Here is a 28000-nt window from a genome sequence, read left to right on the forward strand (position 1 = left end):
GGTAGAAGTAACTGTGGAATACGACTATGTGATGCTAGAGGGATGATATAAAAATCTTTAACATGTTTAGGTATGTTTCCCACCACACCACACCTCCCTCTAGAGTTGAGATAGGAGTATAAATTAACATACGACACCTTCTCATCATCGCTGGCTGGTATAAATCTAATTACACAAATATCCTACAAATATACAACCATAATTATATTAATTACAAATATACAACCATAATTATATTAATCACAAATATATAACCATAATTATATTAATTACAAATATACAACCATAATTATATTAATCACAAATATACAACCATAATTATATCAATCACAAATATACAACCATAATTATATTAATCACAAATATACAACCATAATTATATCAATCACAAATATACAACCATAATTATATCAATCACAAATATACAACCATAATTATATCAATCACAAATATACAACCATAATTATATTAATCACAAATATACAACCATAATTATATTAATCACAAATATACAACCACAGTTATATTAATCACAAATGTACAACCATAATTATCAGGGCTGTTGGTAATTTTTCACAGTTGATTAGCAGCACTGCTAATCAAAAAGTCCAATTTTGCCAAATTTGATTAGCAAATTTAAAAATTGATTAGCAGTTTTTCAGTTTCAACGTAAAACACCTAAATAACAAGATATTACTTTAATTCATAACAAATATGATTAGATTCCATTCTGACTATTCTTTAAATTCTTAGATTTTTTAGCACTGCCACAAGTACTTGTGACAGTTTGTGAATGTGATGTAGACTTTTAGTTAGGTCTTATGTCTGAAGCCAATTCTTGAAAGTGACTTCCGAAGCCCCACTCATTTTAATTGTTATTTTTTGTCACGTTAGAAATCTTCGTTAGAAAACAATTTGTCTGCTTTTTATCGTGTATTACTATTTTTGTTCAATCGGGCGCACCTCGATTAACTAGACACACGCGATATAAACAATAATATTTTAAGGGAATTTTTACTTTGATTTATCATTTTTCAATACGTTAACATGTATTTATTTTTTTATATTTTATTTACAATGCATGGGGGATACACTGGATTTATTTCTTTCAAAATGAATATGATAATTACTTGATGTCTCGCAATGTGAGTGGTACTACTTGATTCCCTATTTCCGGTTTAATAGTCCCTATTCATAGAGTTATGTCCCTGTGTTATATAGTATTGTGTCTGGGTAATTTGAGAAGAAAATGTCACACGGAGAATTCAGTTTTGTTTATAAAATTTTATTCAACATTTTATACACGTTGAAAGTGTTGAGTAAGCCTTCTAGTCTTCAAAATGTGGATTATTCTTGTGTCAAACTCCAAAATGACAGGCATATTAATGATTCGCAGTAACTGCGAATCAAAAACGTTAGATTTTAATTTTTGGTTAGCAATAGGCAAAATATGTATCGCAAATTGCGCTGCGATACTGGTTGTCGGCAGCCCTGATAATTATATTAATCACAAATATACAACCATAACTATATTAATGGATGATTTACACTACCCTTACTTTAGCACTGTAGAATTTGTTAAGTTTAACAACTCTTGTAAAATTAGCAATGTCTAAATGTGATTAATGGACAAAATTGATTTTAAAAAATAATTTATTTCTTATCGGTCGTAAAATAAGTAATTATTTGGAATACACAGGTGGCCTGAACAATTCGACCTTCACACCTTCTGCAATAAACTCAAATTTTTCTATTGGGATAGATAACAGAAAAAGCCCTACCAAATATTACACAAAATAGGATTCTATTTTATCAGAATATTACATACATGTATTTTTATAGACATAGCTGTCCATACAATCAAAGCTAAATGAGCTCTTAACTGAAAAAGTTATGTTAAATTGAAGTTTTAGGTAATATAAACTTACCCTTGAACCAGCCTGTTTTATTTTTGAAAGATAATCCCAGATTTGTTCTGGTACAATTCTACCACATATCTGTATAGTATCAGCTATACACTGTAAAACAAATGAATGACAAGAGTTATTCTAAAGACACACCACAAACAATCTAAAGTTTTGTTTTACTTTTGTCTTTAAAACTATTTAGTTTCACTAAGAATTCACATTATTGCAGGAAAACGATTATAAAGATATAAAGATATAAAGATATACGCCAGATTCCACTCGCAGCAAAACTCTATCATCATGGGTTGCCCCATTTTAGTCAATATTGATACTGATACTATTACATTGTCCCAACATATAGTATGAGAAACAGCAAGTGAAAAATTAACAACTCTTAGAGGAGGGTAGACCTAAAAGCTTTCCGTTTGATAAAAGTTGATATCAAGGATGCCGAGGCGGTCAAACTCATCATAGTTTTAAAAAATCTCCACATATGTGAGGCGCATCCTAAGGAACACCCAGAATCGAACCCAGGATCTCCTATTAGCAAGCTTGCTCCGTAATCACTGAGCCGTGGTGGCACCACAAAGAATCAAAACTGGTATTTTATTTCACTACACATGCTCAATACATCCTCCCCAGACCCTAATATACACAAAAATACCAGGAATATTTACCAGAGTATCTGCAGGACCTGATACTTTATAAGCAGATGTGAAGAATTTATTAAACTCCTGCATGTGAATAAAACCTTTCCATAATACAGGACCTGATGGAGTGAACTTAGCTCGTGCTTCTAAACCAGACTGTAATGCTGAATCAGGTGACCTGTAATAACCAATCAAATTTATAATAGAAATGGAATATTGCTGGTGAATTATGATAGAAAGTGAAGGACACCAATATAAACAATAAAACACAAATTGTTACAAACTGGAAAAAACACAGTTCATTGTTTGAAGACCCCTCACATTGTAATATATTCTTACCGTTCATCATAATATTAATCTGAGGCTCTGTGAGTGAGATAGAGAGAGAGGTTTAATGTCCACTCGACACAAACTAGATCATTTCTGGGACTAACGCCACTTAACTCAATGACAGACCTTTTGAACTAACATGCACACGTTAAACCATTCAGCCACCCAACCCCCACTGATTTTACAAATATTTATTATCTTAGAAGGGAAATTTAGGTCCAATTTAGGGAAGAGACTATTGCAGTAGTGTCTCAACCTATTCTTGTTTAAATTCCAACTGCCAAGTGTTGTTTTACACACACAAAGAAAATGTTTATGAAGCTTGATCTACCTGCCAATAACATTAGGGTAAAATACAATTAAATGTTTAGGAGGACAGAGACTCTTGTGCAGGCAGCAGCTTCCAAACCTATTCTTATTTGAAACCCAAATGTCAAGGGTTTTTTTAACACACACAGAGAAAATATTTATGAAGTTTGATCTACCTGACAATAACTTTAGATGAAGCTTGTACTTCTACTTTCGTTTTATTAACATTAGCTAGAGCTTCCTTAACAACCTCTTCTACCTTGGCTAAATCCTCTTTTATATCAGCCTTACTCACATCTTCATCTTCTTCTTTCTTCTCTCCCTTTACAGAATGAGCCACAGTTGCCTAATAATAGATCAAAACAGAAATATATAGTAATTTGTTTTACTTGTTACAGTACAGAAAACCTGCCAATAGAATGAGCCACAGTTGCCTAATAATAGATCAAAACAGAAATATATAGTAATTTGATTTACTCGCTACAGTACAGAACACTTGCCAATAAAATTGATTTAAAGCTGTTGCTCGACATTTGCATTTTTCATACAATGTATAATTTGTCAATGATTAATGTACTCTAAATTGTACATAAATTGATTACGTAAAATATGAATGGTAGATAATCCCCCAGCTAAGATTAAATCAGATTAAAAAGAGGATCAAAGGTAAGGAAAGCTTATTCATATTGTCTGCAGAGTATGCTGAATAATGCAAAATTTTCTATTTCAATCTTTGTAAATATTACTTTTATCATGGAATCGATAATGTGTTTTCAAAATGCCCGACATTTCATCTGAAGTGAAGCGAGAGAGAGAGAGAGAGAGAGAGAGAGAGAGAGAAATTGGGTTTAATGTCCACTCGACACAAACTAGGTCATTTCGGGACTAACATATGGTTTAATTTTATTTCAATAATTCGCTTGCGCGTAGGGGTCTTTAGCAGTGGGAGGAAACCGGAGGACCCAGAGAAAACCCACAAGGTTGGACAGGCGACACTACTCCTTGTCATGTACAACCGGGGAATTGAAACCACGTCAGTTGACTCAATGACAGACCTTATGATACAGCGCGCACGAGCTAACCATTCGGCCATCCAACACCGCCCCCCCCCCCCCCAACACCCAATCCCAAAGTGAAGCAATATGTTGATAAAATACCTTTTTAGACACATCATCTTGTGGAGGTGGAGCCACTTTACCCGTACATATTTTACAGTTTAAATCGAAGAGATGTGTACGATGTTTATCTGTAGTATCTACTATAAGTTCAGATAATAGATCTGCTTTAGGTTCCATCTTTGATTTTACTGGAGTGGGTTTCTCTACTTCATCCTATATAAATGTAAATAACAATTCATCTTTTATTCTCTAGTCTTAAACAAGCAAGTAATAAAAGTTAATAAAAGTTAATTTCACCATGGTCATCACAATAATAAACAAGATCCAGCGTCCTTGCACTTGTTTAGAAAATGAAATGAAATCAAATGGGGTTTAACGTCCTACTGTTCTGTTTCTAAACTGGGCTAATGAAGACGGGCATACGCCATACAGTGTGCTATGAGGGAAATTTTGCCCGGGCAGCGGCGCTACAGCCTACTCTTATATCGAATTCCAACTGCCAAGGGATCTTTTACGTGCACGCCAATATGTACACGGGACCTTGTTTTTTTGTCCTATCTGAACGACTAGACGGCTGTCCTTGTCAGGCCCTCCTTCCTGCATCACTGACAAGGGGAAACCACGCCGGAAAATCTGGATGAACTTTCTCGGCCAATGCAGGGATCGAACACCGGACCTCCAGGCTAGCGAGCCAGCGTCTTACCTACTTAGCCACGTGATCCCCGCACTTGTTTAGAAGGTATAAGGAAAATATCTTCTTGGAATATCAATGGGAATAGTCAAAAGATTCATACTCTGATCACAGTAGCAGGGCAAGGCAGAGTCGCTATTCCTTGTCATAGGCGTACGGGGAAATTTTTGACTGGGGGGGCGGTGGTGGTTGGTGCCCAAAAAATGTAGTTAGGTTCTTAGTATGTTACATAATAATAATAAATTCGCTGTTAAATTGGACACATTCAAGAACACAATATTTTTTTATACAACTTTTACAAAGTACAATTGTGTGCCCAAATTTTCCCAGCATTTGGTGCCCAAAATGGGGGGTGCGGCCGCCCCCCCAGCTCGTACGCCTATGCTCCTTGTAATGTTTGCACAACAACCATTGCCTACCTCGATCAGCTGCTGTATGTTAAACAACAAGTTTATACATCAGAAAGTAATTAAATACTATAAAACATTTATGAGATATGCTCCGGAAACTAAATTGGGACAGACGGATGGAAAGGCAGATGTGTGGACCAAGTTTGATAAAGATATTTTGAACGATTACAAAATATTCTCGAAAACATAACCTAACAAGATAGAGCCTATTTCAATTTATCTATGATAACTTGATTCGGTCCATGATAATAACATAATAATAGCGGGTTTCCTAGCCCCTATATTATGAACCAGGAATGAAGGACGTTTGGTGCCGACATTCAATAATTAACTTCTGTTTCATATGGACATGCATGTGCTACTAGAACTTCTGTTGCTAGGGAAGCTATCTGATAGTTCGATATGGACATGGATTTGGATGTAATTAATGTGTAATCAATGAAATGTAAGAGAAGACAGTTAAAAACCATACTAAGTGTTCTAGTATTATAGTATCTTTGATAATCTAAGATTAAACAGTTGGGTGGATGGAGCCCATTTTAATATCCCTCTCATAATATTATTTGGCATGGGCTTATTACTACAAGCTTATGTATGAGAAGAAAGATTAGTAAATACTCGGGCCTGGAAAAAATGGCTATAGTTTTCCTGCACAAAATGTCAGGTACTAATAATAATACCGGACATTTTGAACTTTGTGTCGAGCATGTATAAAAAATATCATTCAGATCAGAGGTCAGACTAAATAACAGTCACCAGACGGATGGTGCCTGACAAAACCTGAATTTACGTCTGACAGGATACTGTACATGTACATACCCTTAAAGTACTGAGATCTTCATCAAGTTCTACTTCACCTTTGTGAGTTTTCTTACGTATATGAACATGTTCTTTCATGGCTTTCTTTTCTTGTTCTTCAATCATCTTTAATGTCTGGATAATGGAAGAAAAAATACATGGTTAGCAAGTGACAATAAATAAGAAGTAGATTTAGATATACTATTCAGAATTATTCCAAGAAGTGTTTCTAATTCTGGGATAGCTATCACTTAAAACCGGAATAAAATGAATGCCATATTAAAAGTGCAAATTAATAGAGTGGTTATGGTTCAATTCCCAATGGAACCTTTGAATTTGATGTGTCTAGGTCATTAAATGTACAAAAGGTCTCAGAGTAATTTGTAGCAAATACATAGAAAAGATGCCCTATGTTAACTTATCAATTAGACAATGACCATTTAATTCATTTTAGTTGTTTATCTTGTGTGTGTTATTATAGACAGGCAACTTACATGTTTTGTTTCCATTTTCCTCCACTCTGCCAATTCCTTGGATGCCAATTCTGTAGATGACATCTGCACAAGTTTAGAAGCCCGAATTTTACCACTTAGAATTTTACGGAATAAACCCTAAAATACAATACATAATGGTGATCAATTCAATACATGAACAAGATACTAAAAAAATAGCCTGGTTCTCAATTACCTCCACATCAAGAAAAGATAGGTTGCCAGGCAACAAAACATACGCCCATAGCAGCCAAATCGTCCAATTGGGGGCATTTACAAGATAATTTCAAACAGATCAGATCATAATTTTCATCATTTGAGGGTTCACAAGGTTCTACAAACTGAAACATGGGCCTTAACTCTAGAAGTAATTATTGGAAATTGCTGAAATTTGACAGGCTTCTTCGTTTTACTAATTTAAATAATGCATATAAATTTCATACAGATCAGATGATAACTTTTGTCATCCAAATGTTCACAAGGATAAATAAAGTAGAACAAGGGTCATAACTCTAGAAGTAATCGCTGAAATTCAATAGGCTTCATCATTTTACTAATTTAAATGATGCATATAAATTTCATACATATCGGATGATATCTTTCGTCATTCCAGCATTGGACGATAACTTTCGTCATTCAAGTGTTCACAAGGTTCAACAAAGTAAAACAAGGGTGATAACGCAAAAAGTAATTATTGGAAATTGCTGAAATTCAATAGGCTTCTTCGTTTAACTAATTTAAATGTGCGTATAAATTCATACGTTGGAGCATTCACAAGATGAAACAAAGTGAAACAATGGCCATAACTCCATAAGAAATTAACAAAATTGTTGATATTCAATACGATTCTTCGCTTCACTAATTTAAATGATGCATATAAATTTCATACAGATCAGATGATAACTTTTGTCATTCGAGTGTTCATAAGGTTCAACATAGTGAAACAAGGGCCAAAACTTTAGAACTAGAAGAAATTAACAGAAATTTCTGAAATTCAATAGGATTCTTCGTGTTACTAATTCAAATACAGATTGGATGATAACTTTAGTTGTTAGAATGTTCACAATAGAGCGTTGATATGGTTCAACAAAGTGAAACAAGGACCTTAACTATAGCACTAGAATAAATTAACGGAAATTGCTGAAATTCAATAGACTTCTTCGTTTCACTAATTTAAATGAAGCATATAAATTTAATACAGATCGTCCACAATAGAGCGTGCACAAGGTTCACCAAAGTGAAACAAAGGCCATAACTCTCGAGGCAATTAACAGAAATTGCTGTAATTCAATAGGCTTCTTCATTTCACTAATTCAAATGATACATACAAATTTAAAGCAGATAAGGTGATAACAAAGGCCATAACTCTAGAAGATATTACCGAAAATTCAATAGACTTCTTCATCTCACTAATGTAAACAACATATATAAATTTTAAAAAGATCCAATGATAAATGTAACTTTTAGAGTGTCCACAAGAAATTGTTGATGGACATACAGACAGAGGCGACGACAATATACAACCACACATTCATGTGAGCATATAAAAAGGGCTGCACAACCCATTTTTATAAATAGATAATACTCGTTTAATTATTTTCCCATTTATCTTTTATATTAGATTATTATTATCCTGAGAAAATGAAATGAAATGGGGTTTAACTTCCTACTGTTCTGCTCCGACTGGGATAATGAAGATGGGCCTACTCTTACATCGAATTCCAACAGTCAAGTTATCTTTTACGTGCCAGCCAATGTGTACACAGGGCCTCAGTTTTTTGTCCCATCCAAAAACTAGACAACTGTCCTTGTCAGGCTTTCTATCCTGCACCTCGTACATGGGGAAACCACACTGGAAAATCCTGATGAACTTTCACGTCCAACACATGGAGCGAACCTGCAACCTCCACGCTAGCAAGCCAGCGTCTTACTCACTTAGTCACTGTGGCTCCCATAATCCAGAGGTACAATGTGCCACTTGGAATGGTCCAATATGCAACTGCCCAACTGTGAGAAGCATAATACTACAGAGTGCAGAAGCAAGCTCTCTAGAATATTTATGCTGATTTTGTACAAACATAACATTTGGAAACAAAAACGTGCTTACGTTATCTTTATGAGAATTTTTATGAGAATGTTAAAAAATATAGGACTGTACTTACATTATTTTTAGTATCTTTGATATTAAATACAAGGCTACGATATTTAGCTCTGTATTTATGTCCAACATCTTTAAAATATTTGTACATTTCTTCCTCTATAGAGAGTGATATATGTTTGATTTCACTGTTTGATAACATCACATCATCAGCTTGATCAGCTCTGATAAACAAAAACAAATAGATCAATAATCTTCATATACCATCAGCATAATCATTTCTGATAAACAAAAACAAATAGATTAATAATCTTCATATGCCACCAGCATGATCATTTCTGATAAACAAAATTAAAACAAACAAATAATCTTCATAACTCAGCATGATCCGCTCTGACAACAAAAACAACAAAATAACTTTCATACATCAATGTTAGATCATCTCCAGATTTGGAAATGAAATGAACTGGGGTTTAACGTCCTATTGTTCTGCTCCTAACCTGGGCTAATAAAGATGGGCATATGCCATACAGTGTGCTACGGCCTATTCTTATATCGAATTACAACTGCCAAGGGATCTTTTACGTGCACGCCAATGTGTACACAGGACCTCGTTTTTTTTTTGTCCCATCTGAATGACTAGACAGCTGACCTTGTTAGGCTTCCAGATTTGGATTCAATCGGATTAAAAACAGGTAAATCAAAAGATTTTACCCAATATAATATGTGTGACACTGGCTTCTTTGTATCCTCTGAAAAACATGTCTTTGTCAATACAGAAAGGAAGACTGAATAAACAAATAGAAGAAAACTTACCTATTGGCTAATGCATCCCTCAAACTTTTTCTAACATTTATTCTAATTGGATCAGGACCTTCGTCTTTTTTCTCTGTTGATTTTCTTTCACCATCTTTCTCGACATGTTTATGCTTACTATGGTCCTTGTCCCTGTCTTTTCGATGTTTATCTTTCCGGTCACGATCATGTTTATCGCTATGCCGATCTTTACTACTACTGCTACTTCGTCCTGAAACATTATATTAATACAAATTATTACATGAAGATATTGGTGCAGGCCCATAACTAGGGGAGTTGCAGGGGGGGCTTTGCCCCACTGTGAAAAAATTGGTGAAAGCTCTAACCACCCCCTTCATTGCTCTGAGCTAGTTACGGCCCTGTATTGGTGAATGTATTAATGTCTCTTTAAACTGCTTTAAAATATTTATCAGGTAGTTATTTCCAATATAAGTATGGAGAGAGAGAAAGAACTGGGGTTTAATGTCCACTCGACACAAACTAGGTCATTTCGGGACTAACATATGGTTTAATTTTTTTTTATTTCAATAATTCGCTTGGGCGTAGGGAGGGGTCTTTAACAGTGGGAGGAAACAGGAGGACCCGGAGAAAACCAAGGAGGTTGGACAGGCGACCCTAATCCTTGTCACTTACAACGGCAGTTGACTCAATGACAGGCCTTATGATTCCCTGCGCACGTGCTAACCATTCGGCCATCCACCACCCCCATATAAGTATGGCAATTTTGGTATATATGGAAAGTATAGATAACCAATATTACTAGAAATATACTGGATTATCTCAAAAACACCCATTGGGCACATGTAGGACAAAAATGTAAGGGTATCACAAACTTGAAGCCAAAAATGTAAGGGTATCACAAACTTATTGGGTGATGTAACATGCTAGGTATGTGTTGATCGAATGGCTAGCGGGTGTGAGAACAGTTAGGAGACAAACAGATTCTGTGATTAAGAAGTTGGCAACCTCCCTGACACCAACCAGTAAAGGCTGGCCATAAAAAATGAAGTAAGAAAGAAGAACTTACTGGAGCTAGAGCTATGTGAATGTGACGAAGAATGATGATGATGCGAGTGGGGTTTATTGACAGTTGGTTGTAAAACCTCAAACGTCGGATGTTTCTCTAACCAGTCTTGTAGGGTGGATTCAGTAGGTGCTGTAGGTCCGTTTAATATGCATCCTGTCTTCCTCTCTAATACAACAACTTTATCTGTTCCTACTTTACTTGATGATGAAGTATCAGGTTCTTCAGCTTTCTACATAGGAAATATAACAAAATTTTAAGATTTATTCCTTTTAAAATATGAAATAATGTTACAATTATTGCATTTTTCACTAAATATCAAATTTTTCAGTTGTTTTCAAGGGATATAACTACATGTAATATTCATAATGGCAATAGAATTTAAATACTTGATGATCGTGACAAAACTTAGATGGGGGGGGGGGGGGGAGACCTAAATTTTATTTACCTCTTGGCAAAGTTTACAGAAGGTGTGGATAGTCTTACCAGTGTAATCAATGAAATATTAGAAACAGTTAAGTAACTACCGGTACTACAAACTGTTTTGGCATTGACAATCATTTAAGATGAAATTCAAGAGAAAGTAAATAAGGCTATTTCCTTATAAAATGAAATGAAATGGGGTTTAACGTCCTACTGTTCTACTCCTAAACTGGGCTAATGAAGACGGGCATACGCCATACAGTGTGCTATGAGGGAAATTTTGCCCGGGCAGCGACACTACCGCCTACTCTTATATCGAATTCCAACTGCCAAGGGATCTTTTACGTGCAGGCCAATGTGTACACAGGACCTCGGTTTTTCATCCCATCCAAACGACTAGACAGCTGTCCTTGTCAGGCCCTATTTCCTTACAATTAGGTGTCTGATGTACAGATTTAATTAAACATTCTTTATAAAGGCCAGGTGGGGGCCTTGCAGAATTATTACTCTTTTATTTTGAAAACTATGTAATGATTAAAGTGTTACCTTAGAAGTGACTTTATCTCGATCTTGTTGTAATAATTTAAGTGATAATTTAGCATGTTGTATAATACACTCATTACTACAGTAAACAGATCCTACTCTAGCCTCTTTCTTACAATATTTACCGACACACACTTGATATGTTCTTTTCTCGGTCTATAATAAATAATATACAAATATACTTACATATCAATTGTATTCTCTTTAGAGGTAAAACATTTAAAAAAATAGAATTTCTATTAAAAATAAAGCACACAATACAATGAAAAGATAACAGTAAGGAACCCTTTATGATATGGAGAGAAATAAAAATCTATCAATTTTAAATGAATACTGCCCAATACCATACTTTAGCTCGAAAAATCAGAGGCACTGTCTGAGTATGGTTTACTTTGCTTTAGACGCCTAACTCCCCCAGTCCCTATCCCCACCCATGACTGTATCATTATTAATTATTTTCAATGATTCTACATGTATATTTTTGTGCAAAATTGCATGTATCCAACAAAATTAGTAAGGGCTTGGGCAAAAAGACAATTCAATCTGCCAACTAAATATCTTTTTTTTAATTTCTGAGAAAGTCGTTTATTCTGTTTCTGGAACAACTTATATCACTTCTCATTTCGAGAGCTCACATGACCAGAACACTTCTGTTGTACTGTTGTATTTAATTCTTGTTGTAAATCAAAGGTCTATTAATGTAATCACTTACAGATTTTCGGAGATCACTGGATGTGGAGTGTTTTTTGGGTGTTTCATTGCTAGTACTTGAGACATTAGTTTCCCCACCAGATTGCGTTGTCTTCTTCAGTCGTACTGGTGATCGGAATTCCTGCAATTAGACAAATAACAATTTAACAATTAGACCTGTAACAATTAGACCTGTAACAATAAGACATGTAACAATTAGACATATAACAATTAGATATGTTACAATTAGATATGTTACAATTAGACATGTTACAATTAGACATGTAGCAATTAGTAGATACCCCATCTTTTGCACAAGGGGACAGTTAATGTAAGTTTAAATTGCATTGGTTCTATATTGAACCATTTTGATATTATTAATATATTTTATATATGTTTTAGTATATTTCATTTTCCTGTGGGAAAATATTTTGTTATTTATTTTGCCAGGTATTGTTATTATTCAATGATTGGTTTATGTAATTTATGAGGCAAATATATGATCATTTCAATTCAAACAAATGCTTTTTCGTATGTGCAAAACATAGCCATTCCAGAGCACTGGGGAATACAAACTAAATTCCAGCCTCATATTGAAAAAATCGCACATTTTCTATAAAAATTAACAATTAATTTCTGTAAAAATATTTTAAAATCTTGAAGGTTTTAATAATTGTCATATTCTTTAAAAACAAAACACTTGATAATCATATCAAATTTACCTTTGGAGCTTTTTTAGCAGGTTCTCTACCTTCTTCTGTACAAACAGGACAAATAAAATCCATATTCTGTGATTCAAATTCCTGACCCATGGATTTTGATACACCAACACAGCTACCATGATACCATTTTTGACAAGCATCACACTGTATCATAAACCTGATAATAACAAACAGTAAAACATTTAAACAATTCTCTTACATCTACTTGACTAGAATGGCCTGGGTTTAAATTCCAAGGTCGGGCGAGTGGAATCTTAGGATTTTTAAAACCATAATCTTTAAGTGGCATTTAGTGCTTGATAACGATAAGAGGATACTTGTCGAAACGTCGTGCTATTAGAATAAAACCAGTGATTGTTTCCCATAAAAATTGTGTTCTGTTATTTTAAAACCATGTTCTAGGACTAACTAGAAAAAAGAGGTAAATTTTGGATGTTTGGGTTTGGTCGGGTTCACTGATTTTTAATTGCCTGGAATGCTAATCTAAACAACATGTCCAACTTGAGTAGCATTTTTATTAGTTAAGAGTTAACAGTTGTTTTGTAATTATATGACTTTAAAATGCTTATCTATATTTTAACACTATCTACCATTATGACGTGGGTTTTTATGAAGTTATGACATTAAACCTTTGGGTCATTTAAGATTTAAGAGCAGCATCTGTCGATGAAGAGTAGGCAAAAACACTGCTGTCTGGGCAAAATTCTACTCCATAGCATTTCACACATGACCATAGAAAAAATAACTGTATCTTTTAAAATGACCAAAGTATAGTGTTGACTAGACACTAAAATCCATTCCTTACTGGTTGCATGACTACTTATAAGAGAGACCATAGCAAGCCTGTGCAGACCAAGGATATTTTATTGCCAACGGCTACAGATTCTAAAGGCTGAGAATCACCATACCAATATATCATTCTCAACCTTTTGTATCATGCATAAAACTAAAAGAGCACAAGAACGTTCTTATTGACTTTATTGTTGGAATATAATAACAATGTTTATTTTAAAAGGCATTTTGCAAGAGCTTAATTTGCCTATTGCCTATAAGACAGCTTTTTTAGAAAAGTCTTCTCGAAGATTGGTAGAGAGCTGGCGGTTCTAAACTGGTGTATGTGCGCCACCTTTGCATTCAGACGACAAACTAAACCGGCCTATTATATTATATGTAAGAGAAATGATGTGTATTGTGGGTGGCTGACACCATATTTACCTGTCATTATGAGGTTTATTACATAAACAGTAGCGTGTTTCTGGATCATTACCGGGATCCCAATCAGAATCATTCTCATCATCTTCATAGCTCATACCACCTTCACTGTCTACAATCATAATTAATCTAATTAATAATTCAATTAATATCAAATTTACCAGGCTAAATCGATAATAATATCAAGTCAAATTGATTATTTAAACATACATTACGCAAGAGCTAAATCTGTCTATTGCAGGTCTTTCTTTAAGCCTGAAATGTTATATAAACTATTAATTAGACATTAATTAACTTATCCAGACCATAATCAACTCTCGATGTCAACGCTAGCCTGTGATTTTTGTTGGATTATGATCCGATTTGCTGCACAACTTTCCTTCACGATTTAATGATTAAATGGATAATCGAGACTATGATGTTTGTCGTACCGACTTTAGTAAGGATGATCGAGACTAGGCGGAACTTTCAACCACTTAATTCTCGGTTCATAGTGGATCAATTTGACTGAAATTTTCAGCAAATTCCCTTTACAGTATCTAGTTTCTAACTATTATAGTGAGACCTGTCAACTCGTTATGTAATCTCCCATAATGTATCTTTAATATTTAATTAAGAAACCAAAATCAAAATATCAATGGTGTTCCGGCTTAGATTTAATCGTATCAAATTTGCCACAGCTTAATCCACGCTAATTTTAATTAAATTGATTATTTAATTAAGAAAACAGAATCAAAATATAAATCGTCCAGGTTAGATTTAATCATGTAAAAAAGTGACAAATTCGGATGGCCAAATGGTAGAACATGTGAGCGTCATATCATAAGATCTGTCATAGAGTTCAGTGGGGTGGTTTTCATCCACACTTGCGTGTGACAAGGAGCAGGAGAACTACACAACAACAAGTAGACAAAACCAATAATACAACATGGCACAAGAATCTGTAATCACATGTGGATCATGTAATCATCATCTATTAAAATGGTTGGCCCAGTGTTATTAAAATGTTGTTAAACAAACTATTTTATTTCTACTTACCACTAGCATCATGTGTTTGTGTTGTTCCAGATTTTGAATCTTCTTCAGCGTTACTGTTCTTACTTTCCCTTCTTTCTTTCTCAGACTTATTAGAAGATTTCTCGTCTAAAGATCTCCTTTCATTTTTATTCTTGTCATTTGAGGATATTTGCTTGTGAATTTTGTTAACTTTGACCTCTGATCCCTGTTTTTCTACTTTCACAAAGGTTTTACCTTTCTCGTCTTTTGACTCCGAGTCTTTTCGCTCTTTCTTAACAGCAGATGTATCATCAATAAGTTTCTTCATCTCTGCCTTCTCACCTTTTACCTTAGAATCATCCACAACCTTGATTTCTGTTTTCTCACCTTTAACCACAGCTGATCTATCAGCCTCAGACTTTTCATCATTGATCATAGTTTTCTTGATGTCCACCTTTTCACCTTTGACCTCTGGCTTTTCACCTTTAACTCCAGTCAATTTCTTAACCTCTGATTTTTCACCTTTAACCTCAGAATATTTTTTGATCTCATAAAACTTTTTGGGGTCAATTGCCTTGATATCTGCTTTTTCAGTTTTTACTTCCTGTATTCTTAGACCTTTGGAATCAAATTTAATGTCTGGTGACACTGGTGCGTCCTTTTCATGTTCATGGACAATCATTCCATCTGGTTTAAATAAATCTGTCATTGTCGGATCTAAAAATACTTCGGGTTCTGACTTCCGTGCTTTCCGTTTGGCAGCCATTTTATCTGCTGAGCTTGGAACATCGGGTTTGGGTGTTTCAGGAGCTGGCTTGTCTTCAACTTCTGTTGTCTTTTCATTGTCTTTGCTGGCCGATTCCTTTTTTTTCTTTGCGGCCAATTTCTGTTTCTGTAATATTTTCTTTTTCATCTGATTGGGTGGTCGTATCATAAGTAGTTTTGATTTTCCAGTCAATCCAGGCTATGAAAAGATAAAACATTTTCAAAAATAGGTGGAAAGGCTGCTGGATGCACTGTACATGTTACCTTTACCTCCGTAAAGTGTCAACTAGAAGCTAAACTCCATTCAAAACATTATTAAACCTACATTATGCAAGAGCTAAATCTGTCTATTGCAGGTCTTTCTTTAGGCCTGAAATATTATCTAAATTATTAATTAGACATTAATTAACCTATCCAGACCATAATCAACTCTGGATGGTTATGCGATCTTTAGTAGATTATGAGCCGATTTACTGCATAACTTTCCTTCACGACTTAACAATTAAATGGATAATCGAGACTTTAGTAATGATGATCCGAGGCTAGGCAAAAATTTCAACCGCTTGGTTCTCGGTTCATAGTGGATCAATTGAATGAAATTTTCAGCAAATTGTCTTTACATTATCTAGTTTTTAACTATTATAGTGAGAACTGCCAACTCATTACTGAATCTCCCATAATGTATCTTTAAGTCCAGTTCAAATTAAGTGTTTAACAGCCTTGTTCAAAATATGTTGCTTTCATTTCTGAATTTTAATATTCAAGGGCTTTTTCAGTTTTCTAAAAGTAACACTTTCCTTGTCATCTGTGTAAATACTATCCATGACATAATCTTGATAGTATCTCTAAGTCTTCACCAGGAATCAAAGTCAGGACATTTTAGTCAAAAGTCCAGTATCCTGAACACTCAACTACTGATATTCTCCTTCCTATAAATAAACTTTTCCAGTACCTAAACAACTGTTTAACATCCACTCGACACAAACCATGTCATTTTGGGACTTACATGTTGTACAATTTTTCAATAATTTGATTGCGCATAGGGGTCTTTAGATGTAGGAGGAAACCAAAAGACTTTGAAAAAAGCCCACGATGTTGTCACAAGCTTGAGATCGAAAATTAGACCAATCAAGATGTGCTTTAAAATCTTGATATTGTCAAGCTATTATTAATAAATAAATATGAATCTTTATCTTACCTTTTTGGGAAGGAACTTAGCACCACGTTTAGCTGTTATAGCAGCTTTAAGCTTTTTCAATTTTGCTGGAGAGTTTTTGACAAGCTTAGTTAATGGAATATCATCATCATCTTCAGTACTTGTTTCTGTTTTTAACTAAAAACAAGAATTTTAAATCAAAACATGAATTTCAAATTCAGGAACAATTACGAAACATATACTTTAAAACTGCCTATTGCAGTTCTTTCTTTAGGCCTTGTGTTAAATGTTACATAAACTATTAATAAGACATTTCTTAACATGACAAGACAATAATCAACTCCTGATGCCATCGGATATCTCTGATATTAAGTAGATTAGAATGGTTCGGCCATATTTTAATTTAATTTTAAAATGGAGAAACAAGGCTTAGCTTCGAACAACCAGTGCGTTGGTTACAATCAATGCACACATCTTGTTAAACCTTCAAAGGCTAATATCTTTACTCAGAATAGAGTAATTTGAATGAAATATTCAATATATTCATTTTGCATCTTCTATTTTTAAACTATTATAGCAAGAATGGCTAGCTCTTTATCTAAATCTTACATAATGTATCTTTAAGTCAATTTAACCATCTTGCATTCATTTTTCTATAGTGCTATATGGATGGTCCATTGGTGATTTGGAAAGGAAGTGAAATTAAATGAAATGGGATTGATATCATTTTCTGAACAAACTGGGCATGCATGGACAGTGGCGCTACGGCCTACACTTATTTCGAATTCCAACAGTCACATGCCAATGTGTACACATGATCTCGGTTTCTCGTCCCAACGATTAGACACCATTCCTTGCCAGACCATCCTTGCTGAAATCATGCTTGAAAATTCTGAAGAACTTTTTCTGCCAACACTGGGATCGAACCTAAAATATCCCAGATAGTAAGCCAGCACCTGACTCATTGAGCTGCTGTGGCTCCTTGGAAAAGAATGATAAATTAGTTAATAAAGTTATAACTAACCTGCTTATTAAGAGTAGCCTTAGCTTTAGGTTTGGGTTTAGATTTTAGTTTTTGTTTTGATGTTTTATCTAGTTTCAGTTGTCCAAGAGGAACATCTTCTTCACTGGAGTGTGTTATTGATTCTACTTCTTCTTCCTGTTTTACTTTTGCTTTGACCTTTTTACCACCCTTCTTTAATACTGCTTTTTTTATTGCTTCTTTCTTCGTTCCTTTCACTGCTTTCTTAACTTTCACTTTACTCTCCTTAGTTACCTCTGTTAAACAAGTATTTTTTTTATTATTTAAATAAAACTGAATGATGACAGTCATGTTGAACATGGTAATGGGGGATACTTGACTGAAAGTTTCGGAATTGAATTATCTCTCTACCTCGAAAAGTGTAAATCAAGTAAAAATGAACAGTTCATTCTGTGCCAACAGAATATTAAAGTAGATAAACAAAAGAGACACTAAGACTGTTTTCATAGTCAGATATAATTAGACCAACGTTTCGAAGAGGGTACCTCTTCGAAACGTTGGTCGTACCCTTTCGAAACGTTGGTCTAATTATATCTGACTATGAAAACAGTACTAGTGTCTTTTTTGTTTATCTACTTTAATATTTATCTAGTGAAGAACACTTCCGTATCGGATTCCTCAATCCATTGTTTTCATATTCTTGTTGGACGTGGATTCTACACAAGTCCAACAGAATATGATAGAAACTTGATCAATCATAATAGCCTGGACATTTGATTACATCATGATCATGTTCACACATTTGTTTTCAGGACAGGTGGAACTTAAATTTGACAAAATTAAATTATATGTCACTTGATCTAAATTCTGTCAATTCGGCACATTCCCAACTGACAATTGAGCATCCACATGGTAACATAACTAAGTATCGAGGGATCTTTTACATACACTTCTAACTTGTTGATTTCATGCTAATAATTACATACTATTTCCTAGTCAGTCCTGTCGGCAGTAGTGTTAACAATGTATTAATTGTCATTAGACACAGGAGGACCCCAGTATTATGAGTACCGCTTGTAATACAGGTATGATACACCAGAAGTTTGACTAGTGTACTGAACAATCATTGCCAAGTATCACCATTTAACTCCAAGCAATACTTAAACATGCATTATGCAAGAGCTAAATCTGCCTATTGCAGGTCTTTCTTTAGGCCTGAAATGTTTTCTAAAGTATTAATTAGACATTAATTAACTGATCCAGGCCTTAATCAACTCTCGATGGCATCAGATTTCTCCAATATTAAATAGATTAGAATGGTTCAGCGATACTTTGATTTAGTCAAATATCGAGGATCGAGACTTAGCTTCGATCAACCAGTACGGTGGTTGAAATTATTGCACACGTCTGTCAAACCTTCAAAGTCTAATATCTTTGCTTGCAATAGAGTAATTTGAATGAAATTTTCCAATTATTCATTTTACATCATCTACTTTCGAACTATTATAGCAAGAATGGCTAGTTCTTTATCTAAATCTTACATAATGTATCTTTAAGATACAGAGCTGACATGATTTGGGACTGGCACACTTACAGACTGATCAGCCTATCGCTGATGGTGGGGCCCTAATCATTTATTTATAATGACAAACCTTCTCCTGTCTCTGTAGCCATTTCATTCTTGGGTGTATTATTTTCTACTTTCCCTTTGCCTTCCTCTACTTTCTCTTCTACTTCATCTACTTGTTTCTTCTTTCGTCCTCGGCGTTTTGGTGTTATCTTCTCTGCATCAGAATCTGTGGTTTCCTCAACTTTTTTCACCTGTGGAGTTTTTACCGGTGTTCCACTGCCACTGTCGGGTGTTTCCGGTCTGTCTCTAAAGAGTGGATTTTTCCACTTTCCACGACTTACGCGTTTCATAGGAGGGGGTGTTTCTGTACCAGAAGTAATTTTCTTCCCTCGTAGTCCAACTGGTCGAGGAGTAGGAGGAGTCGGTGTTTCTTCTTCCACTTTGGCCCCCTCAACCTTGTCTGTGGCCCCCTCAACCTTGTCTGTGGCCCCATCAACCTTGTCTGTGGCCCCCTCAACCTCATCTCCAGTGTCAGTTTCTTCTGTAGTTTTACTGGATCGGGTTCTACGATTGTTCTGTGAATAAAATATATATAGAACGGTGATTTTTGCAAATATCGTAACTGTTATGCTAGTTTTAATGTTAGTTCGGATCATTACAATTATTTATCAGTTTTAGCTTGAATCTCCTACAGTTTTCCTTTTTAAACTATGTGATATAAATCCTTATCAATAAAATAAGGCAAAAACGATACGAATTGTCATTTCTGTAAAATATCAGGGTAAAACCTATTTGCCCCATAACCTAACTATATGCCCCAATCTATCTATTTCTCCCCATTCCTTGTCTATTTGTGCCCATATACCCTATCTATTTGACCCATGTCCTATCTATTTGCACCCCCATGCCCTATCTGTTAGCCCCCATGCCTCATTTATTTGCTCCCTTCTATTTGCCTCCATGCCCCATGCTCCCATCTATTTGCCCACATCTATCTGTTTGTCCTCATGCCTTATCTATTTGTTTTATGCCCCATATATTTGTTCATATCTATTATTTGCTCCCATTTATCTATTTGCTCCCAAGCCCTATCTATTTGCTTCCATTTCCTCCCAAGCCCTATCTATTTCCTCCTATGCCCTACCTATTTGCTTCATGCACTATCTATTTACCCCTATCTATCTATTGGCCCCTTTCCCATCTATTTATCTCTTTGCCGCCATTGCCTATATTTGGTCCCATTCCAATTTCATTGCCTCCACTCCCCATCTACTTTCATATGGAGCAGTCATAATTATTCCATACCTTATTCCATTTAGTATTAAGGGGATTGTTTGAATCTGTATCAGTTTTAGGTTTTCGGCCACGCTTTCCTTTTTTAACTTCTTCTTTTCCATCTACTTCTTCTTCTCCTTCATCTTTTGACACCAAAGCCTGATTGGCTTCTCGTGCTTTCTGTCGATTCTCTTGGAGAATTTTCTCTGCCATCTCTCGTTGTTCAGCATCACTGATACGAATTGATCTCCTACAAAATCGCGACACATTTAAAATATTTTTGAAGGTACAAGATTTTTGGTAGTTCTCAATTAACAGGTGATCCCTTCAAACAATTACTAACTAATATTTGTTTCAAAATATGTCTTGTAATGCACTATGCAAATGTTCTTGTTAATCAACCTTAATTGAAATGAAATGAAATGGAGTTTAACGTCCTACTGTTCTGCTCCAACTGGGCTAATGAAGACGGGCATACGCCATACAGTGTGCTATGAGGGAAATTTTGCCCAGACAGCAGCACTATCGCCTACTCTTATATCGAATTCGAACTGCCATGGGATCTCTTACGTGCAAGCCAATGTGTACACAGGACTTCGGTTTTTCCTCCCATCCGAACGACTATACGTTGTCCCTTGTCCGGCTCCATTGACAAGGGGGAACAATGCCGGAAAATCTGGATGAACTTTCTCTGCCAATGCAGGGATCGAACACCCGACCTCCAGGTTAGCGAGCCAACGTCTTACCCGCCTAGCCACCGTGGCTCCAACCTTAATTGAACTGGTCTACATGACTGTCAAGGTAGTCAGCAAGATAAAGAAACAAAATAATGAGGATGAATGAATGGATGTTGGTAATGACTATACTGCAGCAGGAATTTGAATCTATAAAATGAAATGGGGTTGAACGTCCTATTCATCTATAAAGAATTATCAACTGGGAATAAATAAGTAAACGATTTTGGTTAGGGTTTCATTTATTAAGTATCTAATTCGAAATCTACATTTAATCAAGGTCAGTCCATGATTTCTGTCATATCAACTGACTAACAGGGAAATTACCTCACTGATCACACCAAGAAAGTGCTCATTGGTGGTCTAAAGCAGTCAAGATATCTTATGATAGTCATAATACCTTGACACTGTGAAGATGATCTATGTTTGCAACAAGAACCAATTTTACACTAACCTGATAGGTTGTTGGGATTCTTCACTGTCTCCATCTTTTTTGTTCTTATCATCAGACTCAAGGTTAGGTGTGGGGTCAGGAGTGAGGTCAATTTCTACAGCTGATGTTGAGGCTCTTGGTTCTCTATTTAAGGGCATGGCATAAGCATGATCATTGAAAGCTGCAGCTATTACAGCTAACTCATGTTCTCTTACACCCTCCTGTAATACATTAAACATAGGCTCATTACTACAGATAAGTATGTGTGATTTATAAGGAAACTCATAGAAAGCAGTTTAATGTCTTGTCATTCATCAACACAATACTTCATTTATCCATTTCAAACTATATTTTCTATGATTACATGTGAAATGATAGGAAAGAGAATTCTGCTACAACGGTGACATCTTCACTAATCATCATCAAATTCCAAAAGTCAAATTTTCTTTTATGTACCTGCTAATGTGAAAATGGGTGGATGTCTAGGCAAACCTTTATTTGCCAGCCCCCTCCCATGTAAGGTGCTACACCTGACATGTGAGAACAACGAGATTCGTCTGTGTCCCTCGATCCACACCCACTAGGATTTAAACTACAACCCCCCCCCACCCCATCCCCACAGAGTGAAATGTTTAAAACATATATCAGTTACATGAACAGTAGTACCATAAAAACAAGCTCCTACCCCATTCACAGTTCTACATATATACCGTATCCAGAGACAGACCTAAAACACTGTGTATAAATTTAAAGTCAATCAGATATCAACTTTAGTCTCTAGAGCGTCAACAAGATATTTCAAAGAGATCAAGGGCCATAACTCTGGCAGTAACTATCAGAAATCGCGCTGAAAATCAATAGGCTTCTTCGTCTCATGACCTTAAACAACTGTGTATAAATTTAAAGTCAATTGGATATTAACTTGAGCATCTAGAGCGTCCACAAGATTTTTCAAAGTGTTCAAGGCCCATAACTCTTGTAGTAATTATCGGAAATCGTTGAAAATCAATAGGTTTCTTCGTCTGATGACCTTAAACACTGTGTTTAAATTTAAAGTCAATCTGATATTAACTTTAGCCTCTAGAGTGTCCACAACCAATTGTGGATGCCGGACAGACGGACAGGCCGACGGACAAGGGCGACGACAATATACAACCACATTTCAATCTGGGCGTTTTAAAATAATGATGGTGCTCTCACGACTCTTTTGTCACAACAACATTTATCTCTTGCCATACCTGAATTATCTGATGAGCTGTGGCCTCATCAAAGCCAAAGCTGGATGAAGTTGCTGGTCCTTCCATTGAGCTGATTAAGTTTGACTCTAGGTTTTGAAATTCCGCTTGTTGTAATAAAGAATTCACAGCATCACTAGATAAAACATCTTCTAATTGGTTTAAATGTTCTTCACTTAATCCACTGAACGGATTTTTATCCTAAAAAAATAATAAATGCGAAAATATAAGTTCGAACAAGTAATTAGACCTGGAACTAACGATTCAGATGTACATGTACCTAACAAAATACTGTAGTATTTGAATTCAAATAATCGTTTATGGCCGGGTTTTTTTTTATCCTAATAAAGTAATAAAAGTGAAAATATAAATTTGAATAAGATTAATTAGAAGACCTGGAATTTACAATTTAGATGTACCCAACAAAATACTGTAGTAGACACAATTAAAATTTAACCTCAACCTCAAATAGTTTTTTTATGGCTGATTTTCTACTATTCGTTTTTCGATGTCAATTAAAATGGAATTTGATCTGTTTTATTGTCTCCTAATTCCTATGCAAATATTCTTTTGGTTTGGCCTATTGGACAAACTAAGGAGTTTGTGCAATGGATCGCTTTCTCTAATGAACATATCAATCTGTCTGAAATTTCTAATAACTTTGGGCTTATTGGCATGTGCATGTACATGTATGGGAGTGCCAATATTCTTACTACATGTATCTTAGCTGCTTACCTCCCCTTGTGCTTGTAAATAACTGTCTAAATTCCAGGCTTCATTATTTACACCAGTGGAAGAATTTCCAAATTGATAATCAGCAGATTCAAGGTCATTGGTACCAGTTCCTGTAGAACTAGAGTTGGTTGCTAAGATACCAGTCTTTCCATCATCTTCAACTACATCCTTCAGTGTAGCTGCATCTCCCCCTAAACAATCTTCTGACATGGCACTTTACAATTATTCTAGATAGAAATAATAAATATTTAACACAATAACAAGCAACCCTAAAATTTCACTCTAAGCGATCATCCAGTTTTTAACAAAGTCTTAGAAATAAAAGTCTGTGTATGAAATTTAAGCACTAAAATATAGAGTGAATGGTGTATTTGCCTTGTCTCAAAATTAAAATATTGAGTTGTTGAAGACCTGGCCTTATAATCTTGTTTAAATAAGTCACAGAAAGGTAGGAGAAATATCTTTGGAAAGGCAAATAATCAAGCTTTACAACTGTGTATGTAGGGTAGTAGTGCTGACACAATACATTGTTAAATGGATGTATCACGATTCATCGAGACTGCAATTGGCAAAATCCAGCACTATAGCCATAGGGCAGAGAGCCCTAGATTGAAAGAGTCTTGGCTTGGAATGGGTTGAAGCCGTCTAATGATAGAATGGGTTATTATTAAACAGATTCCTAATATAATTCCAAAGCAAAAACATTTGCTGTGATGTGTAACATCTAGAGACAAGTTGCACATGTGAGACAAATACAGGAGACTACAATAAAAAAAAAACACAACACAATTTATAAGGAAAACAATCTCTGGTTTTATATATACATAGCACAACCTTCAAACAAGTATTGGCGCTATTGCACTTTTCCACCTCTACTAGTTCCCGAGGTCATGGCGACCTCCAGTCATCAATGCTAAACAACCGTGATCTTGACCCGTGATCGAGCTGGGGGCCTTTGTTTATATGTTAGATTACATGTAATTTCGGTCCCGCGTCATTTCAGGCTTACAACTTTTCAGACTCAAAAAAAATATGTCCGTGATGTTTTGGACTTGGGCAGGTGAAATTTTGGGCTCGGACAGGTGACGTTTCGGACTCGGGAATAAGTTGAAAGGAAAGGTTGAACACAACTGTCATCGCTTCCCGTAAAAGTAATTTATTTTTTTTAAAAAAGAATAATATGCTGTAGAATTTATTTCAAAATGACCTACACAAAAAACAAAAGTAAATATTTACTTGACATGCACTGCTTTTACAAGCCCCTAGAATGTTTTAACGATAATCCGAAAGCTACACGTTGACACGCATTCCTCGACAAGCTTGCCATAGATAGCAGTACCAATCGGTAAATTAACAAAGAACTCTTTTTGAAAAATATTAGAAATGGCAACGATCAATATGGCTAATTAAAGCTGTTTAACCGATAATCCCTATGTTATTGTAGTATGCGCAAAGAAACCTTACAGTTATTTAGTGGACGAGGAAAAAAGTGAGTTGTCAATCAGCGATAATGGCGGCCGTGGGTTGATTCGATTATTCTGACTCACGTAAAAGCCATTTTGGCTTTCACAATTATAAAAACATTAGCAGTATTACAAAATATACACAAATTTTCAACAATATTGTATTGTCAAGTTCAATACTAGCCGATGAAATAAAAAAAAAATATAACAAGCCGTGTAAAATCAGTGTTATCTTTTTATTAGAGGTCTCAAGAATGGCCGATCAATTAAAAAAACAAAACAACTATCGGACAAATATATCACAAAAATGTTCAACAGTCTTTTAATCATTCATCATAGTCCGAAAAGTCGCCAGACAGAGTCCGAAAAGTCGCCAGACAGAGTCCGAAAAGTCGTCAAGTAAAGTCCAAACCGTCATGTTGAGTCCGAAATGATGCAGGACCGAAATGTCAATGACGTGCTACCTATTTTTAGCATGGTTTTAAAAATTTAAGAAGCCCACACGACTGTCACTACCTTTGTTGGATATTGGATACTAGTTACTATACTTGTAACGTTAAACTGTGTGTTTAACGTTACAATTGATACAGTCTAAGACTCCTTACGCAAGTTCAAATAGGTTCAAACGCACAATTGTCAACACATATCATTACAGTTTGTATTGGAATAAGTAATTCTATGACAAATAGTGAAGACTGGACCACTAAAATAGTTACCAAACAGTTTTTCTTTGTGGTTATGCGTTCTACATTTGCATAGCGATGTTTCTTGTAATGACGTATTACGCAAGCCGTCATGACACCGACCAGTTGAAATTTCGCCTAGCAGTTGGGTTTCATCACATCATATAACTATGCGGTAAGGCTTCACCTTTATTTCAATGGGAATTGATTTATTATATGTTAAGCTATGTGTGTACTGTTTTGGGTCAGTTTATGTGTAAATTAAGGGAGCTATAGGCCAGTAACCTTTTTGTAGTCAATTGCCAAAAATACTTGCGCAAAGGAACTCTGTTAGTCTGTAGGACGAGCCGATACCAGTGCCGGACTGGGCCCACCTGTCCACCTGTCCGTGACAGGTGGGCCTAAGCTCATTTAAAAAAAGTGGGCCTAAGCCTATAAAGAAAAAAGAAAAAAGGAGAAAGAAAAAAGAAAAAGAGAAAGAAAGGAGAGGGGGGGGGAGAAAAGAAAGAAGGAAGGAGAGGACAGGACACAGGACTGGCGAAAGAAAAGATAGGAAAAAAATGACTGACAAACATTGCCATCAATCTAAAAGACCTGAAGATTACTTTGACTATCCTTGAAGCTAAAGAAATAATTTGTTACCTCTTTAGAGAACAATTATCAGTTATCATCACAGAAGTAAACAAATATCATCATTAGCTTGTGAGGTTCATGAGCTTATGATGATATTCGTTTACTTCTGTGAGTTCAAAGATTCTCGCTATATTCTGTGATGTGCGTCAACAGAACTGTCAAATACGTGTACTGTATGTATATTATAATTTGCATTATTTTCATCACGGAGAATAAAAGGTTTTTGTTTTTGACACTGAAGAGAATTCTCAAATTCATCTAATGATAGTCACAGTGCTCTTAGGTCATTCTGTTATAATTCAATTGTATCAGGAAATCAAAAATTTGCCTTCTTCAGTTTTGGTCTGAAATGCTTGGAAATAGGTTTGAGGTTGTCAATTTTAAAAATTTTCCTGGGGGGAAAACCCCCCTCCCCCAGGCCCGACATCGGCTTGCTCATGATGCGCCTTCGGTGCATACTTGTGTGGGCCTTGGTCAATGACCTGACAGGTGGGCTTTGGCACACCAGTCCGGCACTGGCCACTACTGTGGCTGGAGTAAGGTGGGAGACATCAGTGGTGGAACCACTTCTAATTGGATATCTGGACTGTTTGTAATAGGTTGGCAGACTGTACTCAACATTCATTTTCTTGATGGTTGGAATCAAAACTGATGCAACCAATGACATTGTTAGAATATTATTCAATTTCAACATAATAAATAGCCTATTATAGTTGACTAATAATACAGATTAAGCTGATTTTTCCGAGTTGTTAGGTCAGAATTTAAGTCAGAAGCACAAAGCATTTGACAATGCCGAAATACCTAAAAGACAATTACACTGTTTTCTCTGACCTGTGCCACACTCGATACACATAGCAATAAAGGGAAACAATTTCTTTATAAACACTGTGAATTCATTTGCGATTTGCATCCATTAATCCTGGTACCTTGCAAAGATAAATTCTGTTCATGAATTCTCTAATAATTTAAAACCCTAATGCTTACCTTCAAAATATTGATCGGCGTCGGTAAGTACATAGAAAATCCTTTTTCATCGACTTCGTCCTCACGACGGAATGCTCGTCACCGCCATTTTATTTTCTTGATCACGTGACTCGATGTTTAC

General features: G+C 35.4%; 1 protein-coding gene across 1 annotated transcript; it reads right to left on the reverse strand.

The window, feature by feature from the left end:
* Nucleotides 1-169: 169 nt before the first annotated feature.
* LOC126809378 (titin homolog) lies at nt 170-27970 on the reverse strand. The gene is made up of 21 exons (XM_056098876.1): nt 27880-27970; nt 24114-24340; nt 23382-23579; nt 22165-22364; nt 21007-21226; nt 19784-20276; nt 18174-18427; nt 17192-17326; nt 15271-16192; nt 14236-14344; nt 13021-13177; nt 12321-12440; nt 11612-11764; nt 10646-10874; nt 9619-9829; nt 8867-9026; nt 6708-6824; nt 6235-6348; nt 4354-4527; nt 3605-3630; nt 170-182 (listed from the first exon to the last, which is right to left on the reverse strand). Exons 2-21 carry the CDS (start codon nt 24321-24323, stop codon nt 170-172), a joined length of 4215 nt encoding a protein of 1404 aa, XP_055954851.1. The 5' UTR covers nt 24324-24340; nt 27880-27970.
* Nucleotides 27971-28000: the final 30 nt, after the last annotated feature.

The sequence above is a fragment of the Patella vulgata genome, chromosome 1 (genome assembly GCF_932274485.2).
Source record: "Patella vulgata chromosome 1, xgPatVulg1.2, whole genome shotgun sequence".
NCBI lineage: Eukaryota > Metazoa > Mollusca > Gastropoda > Patellidae > Patella > Patella vulgata.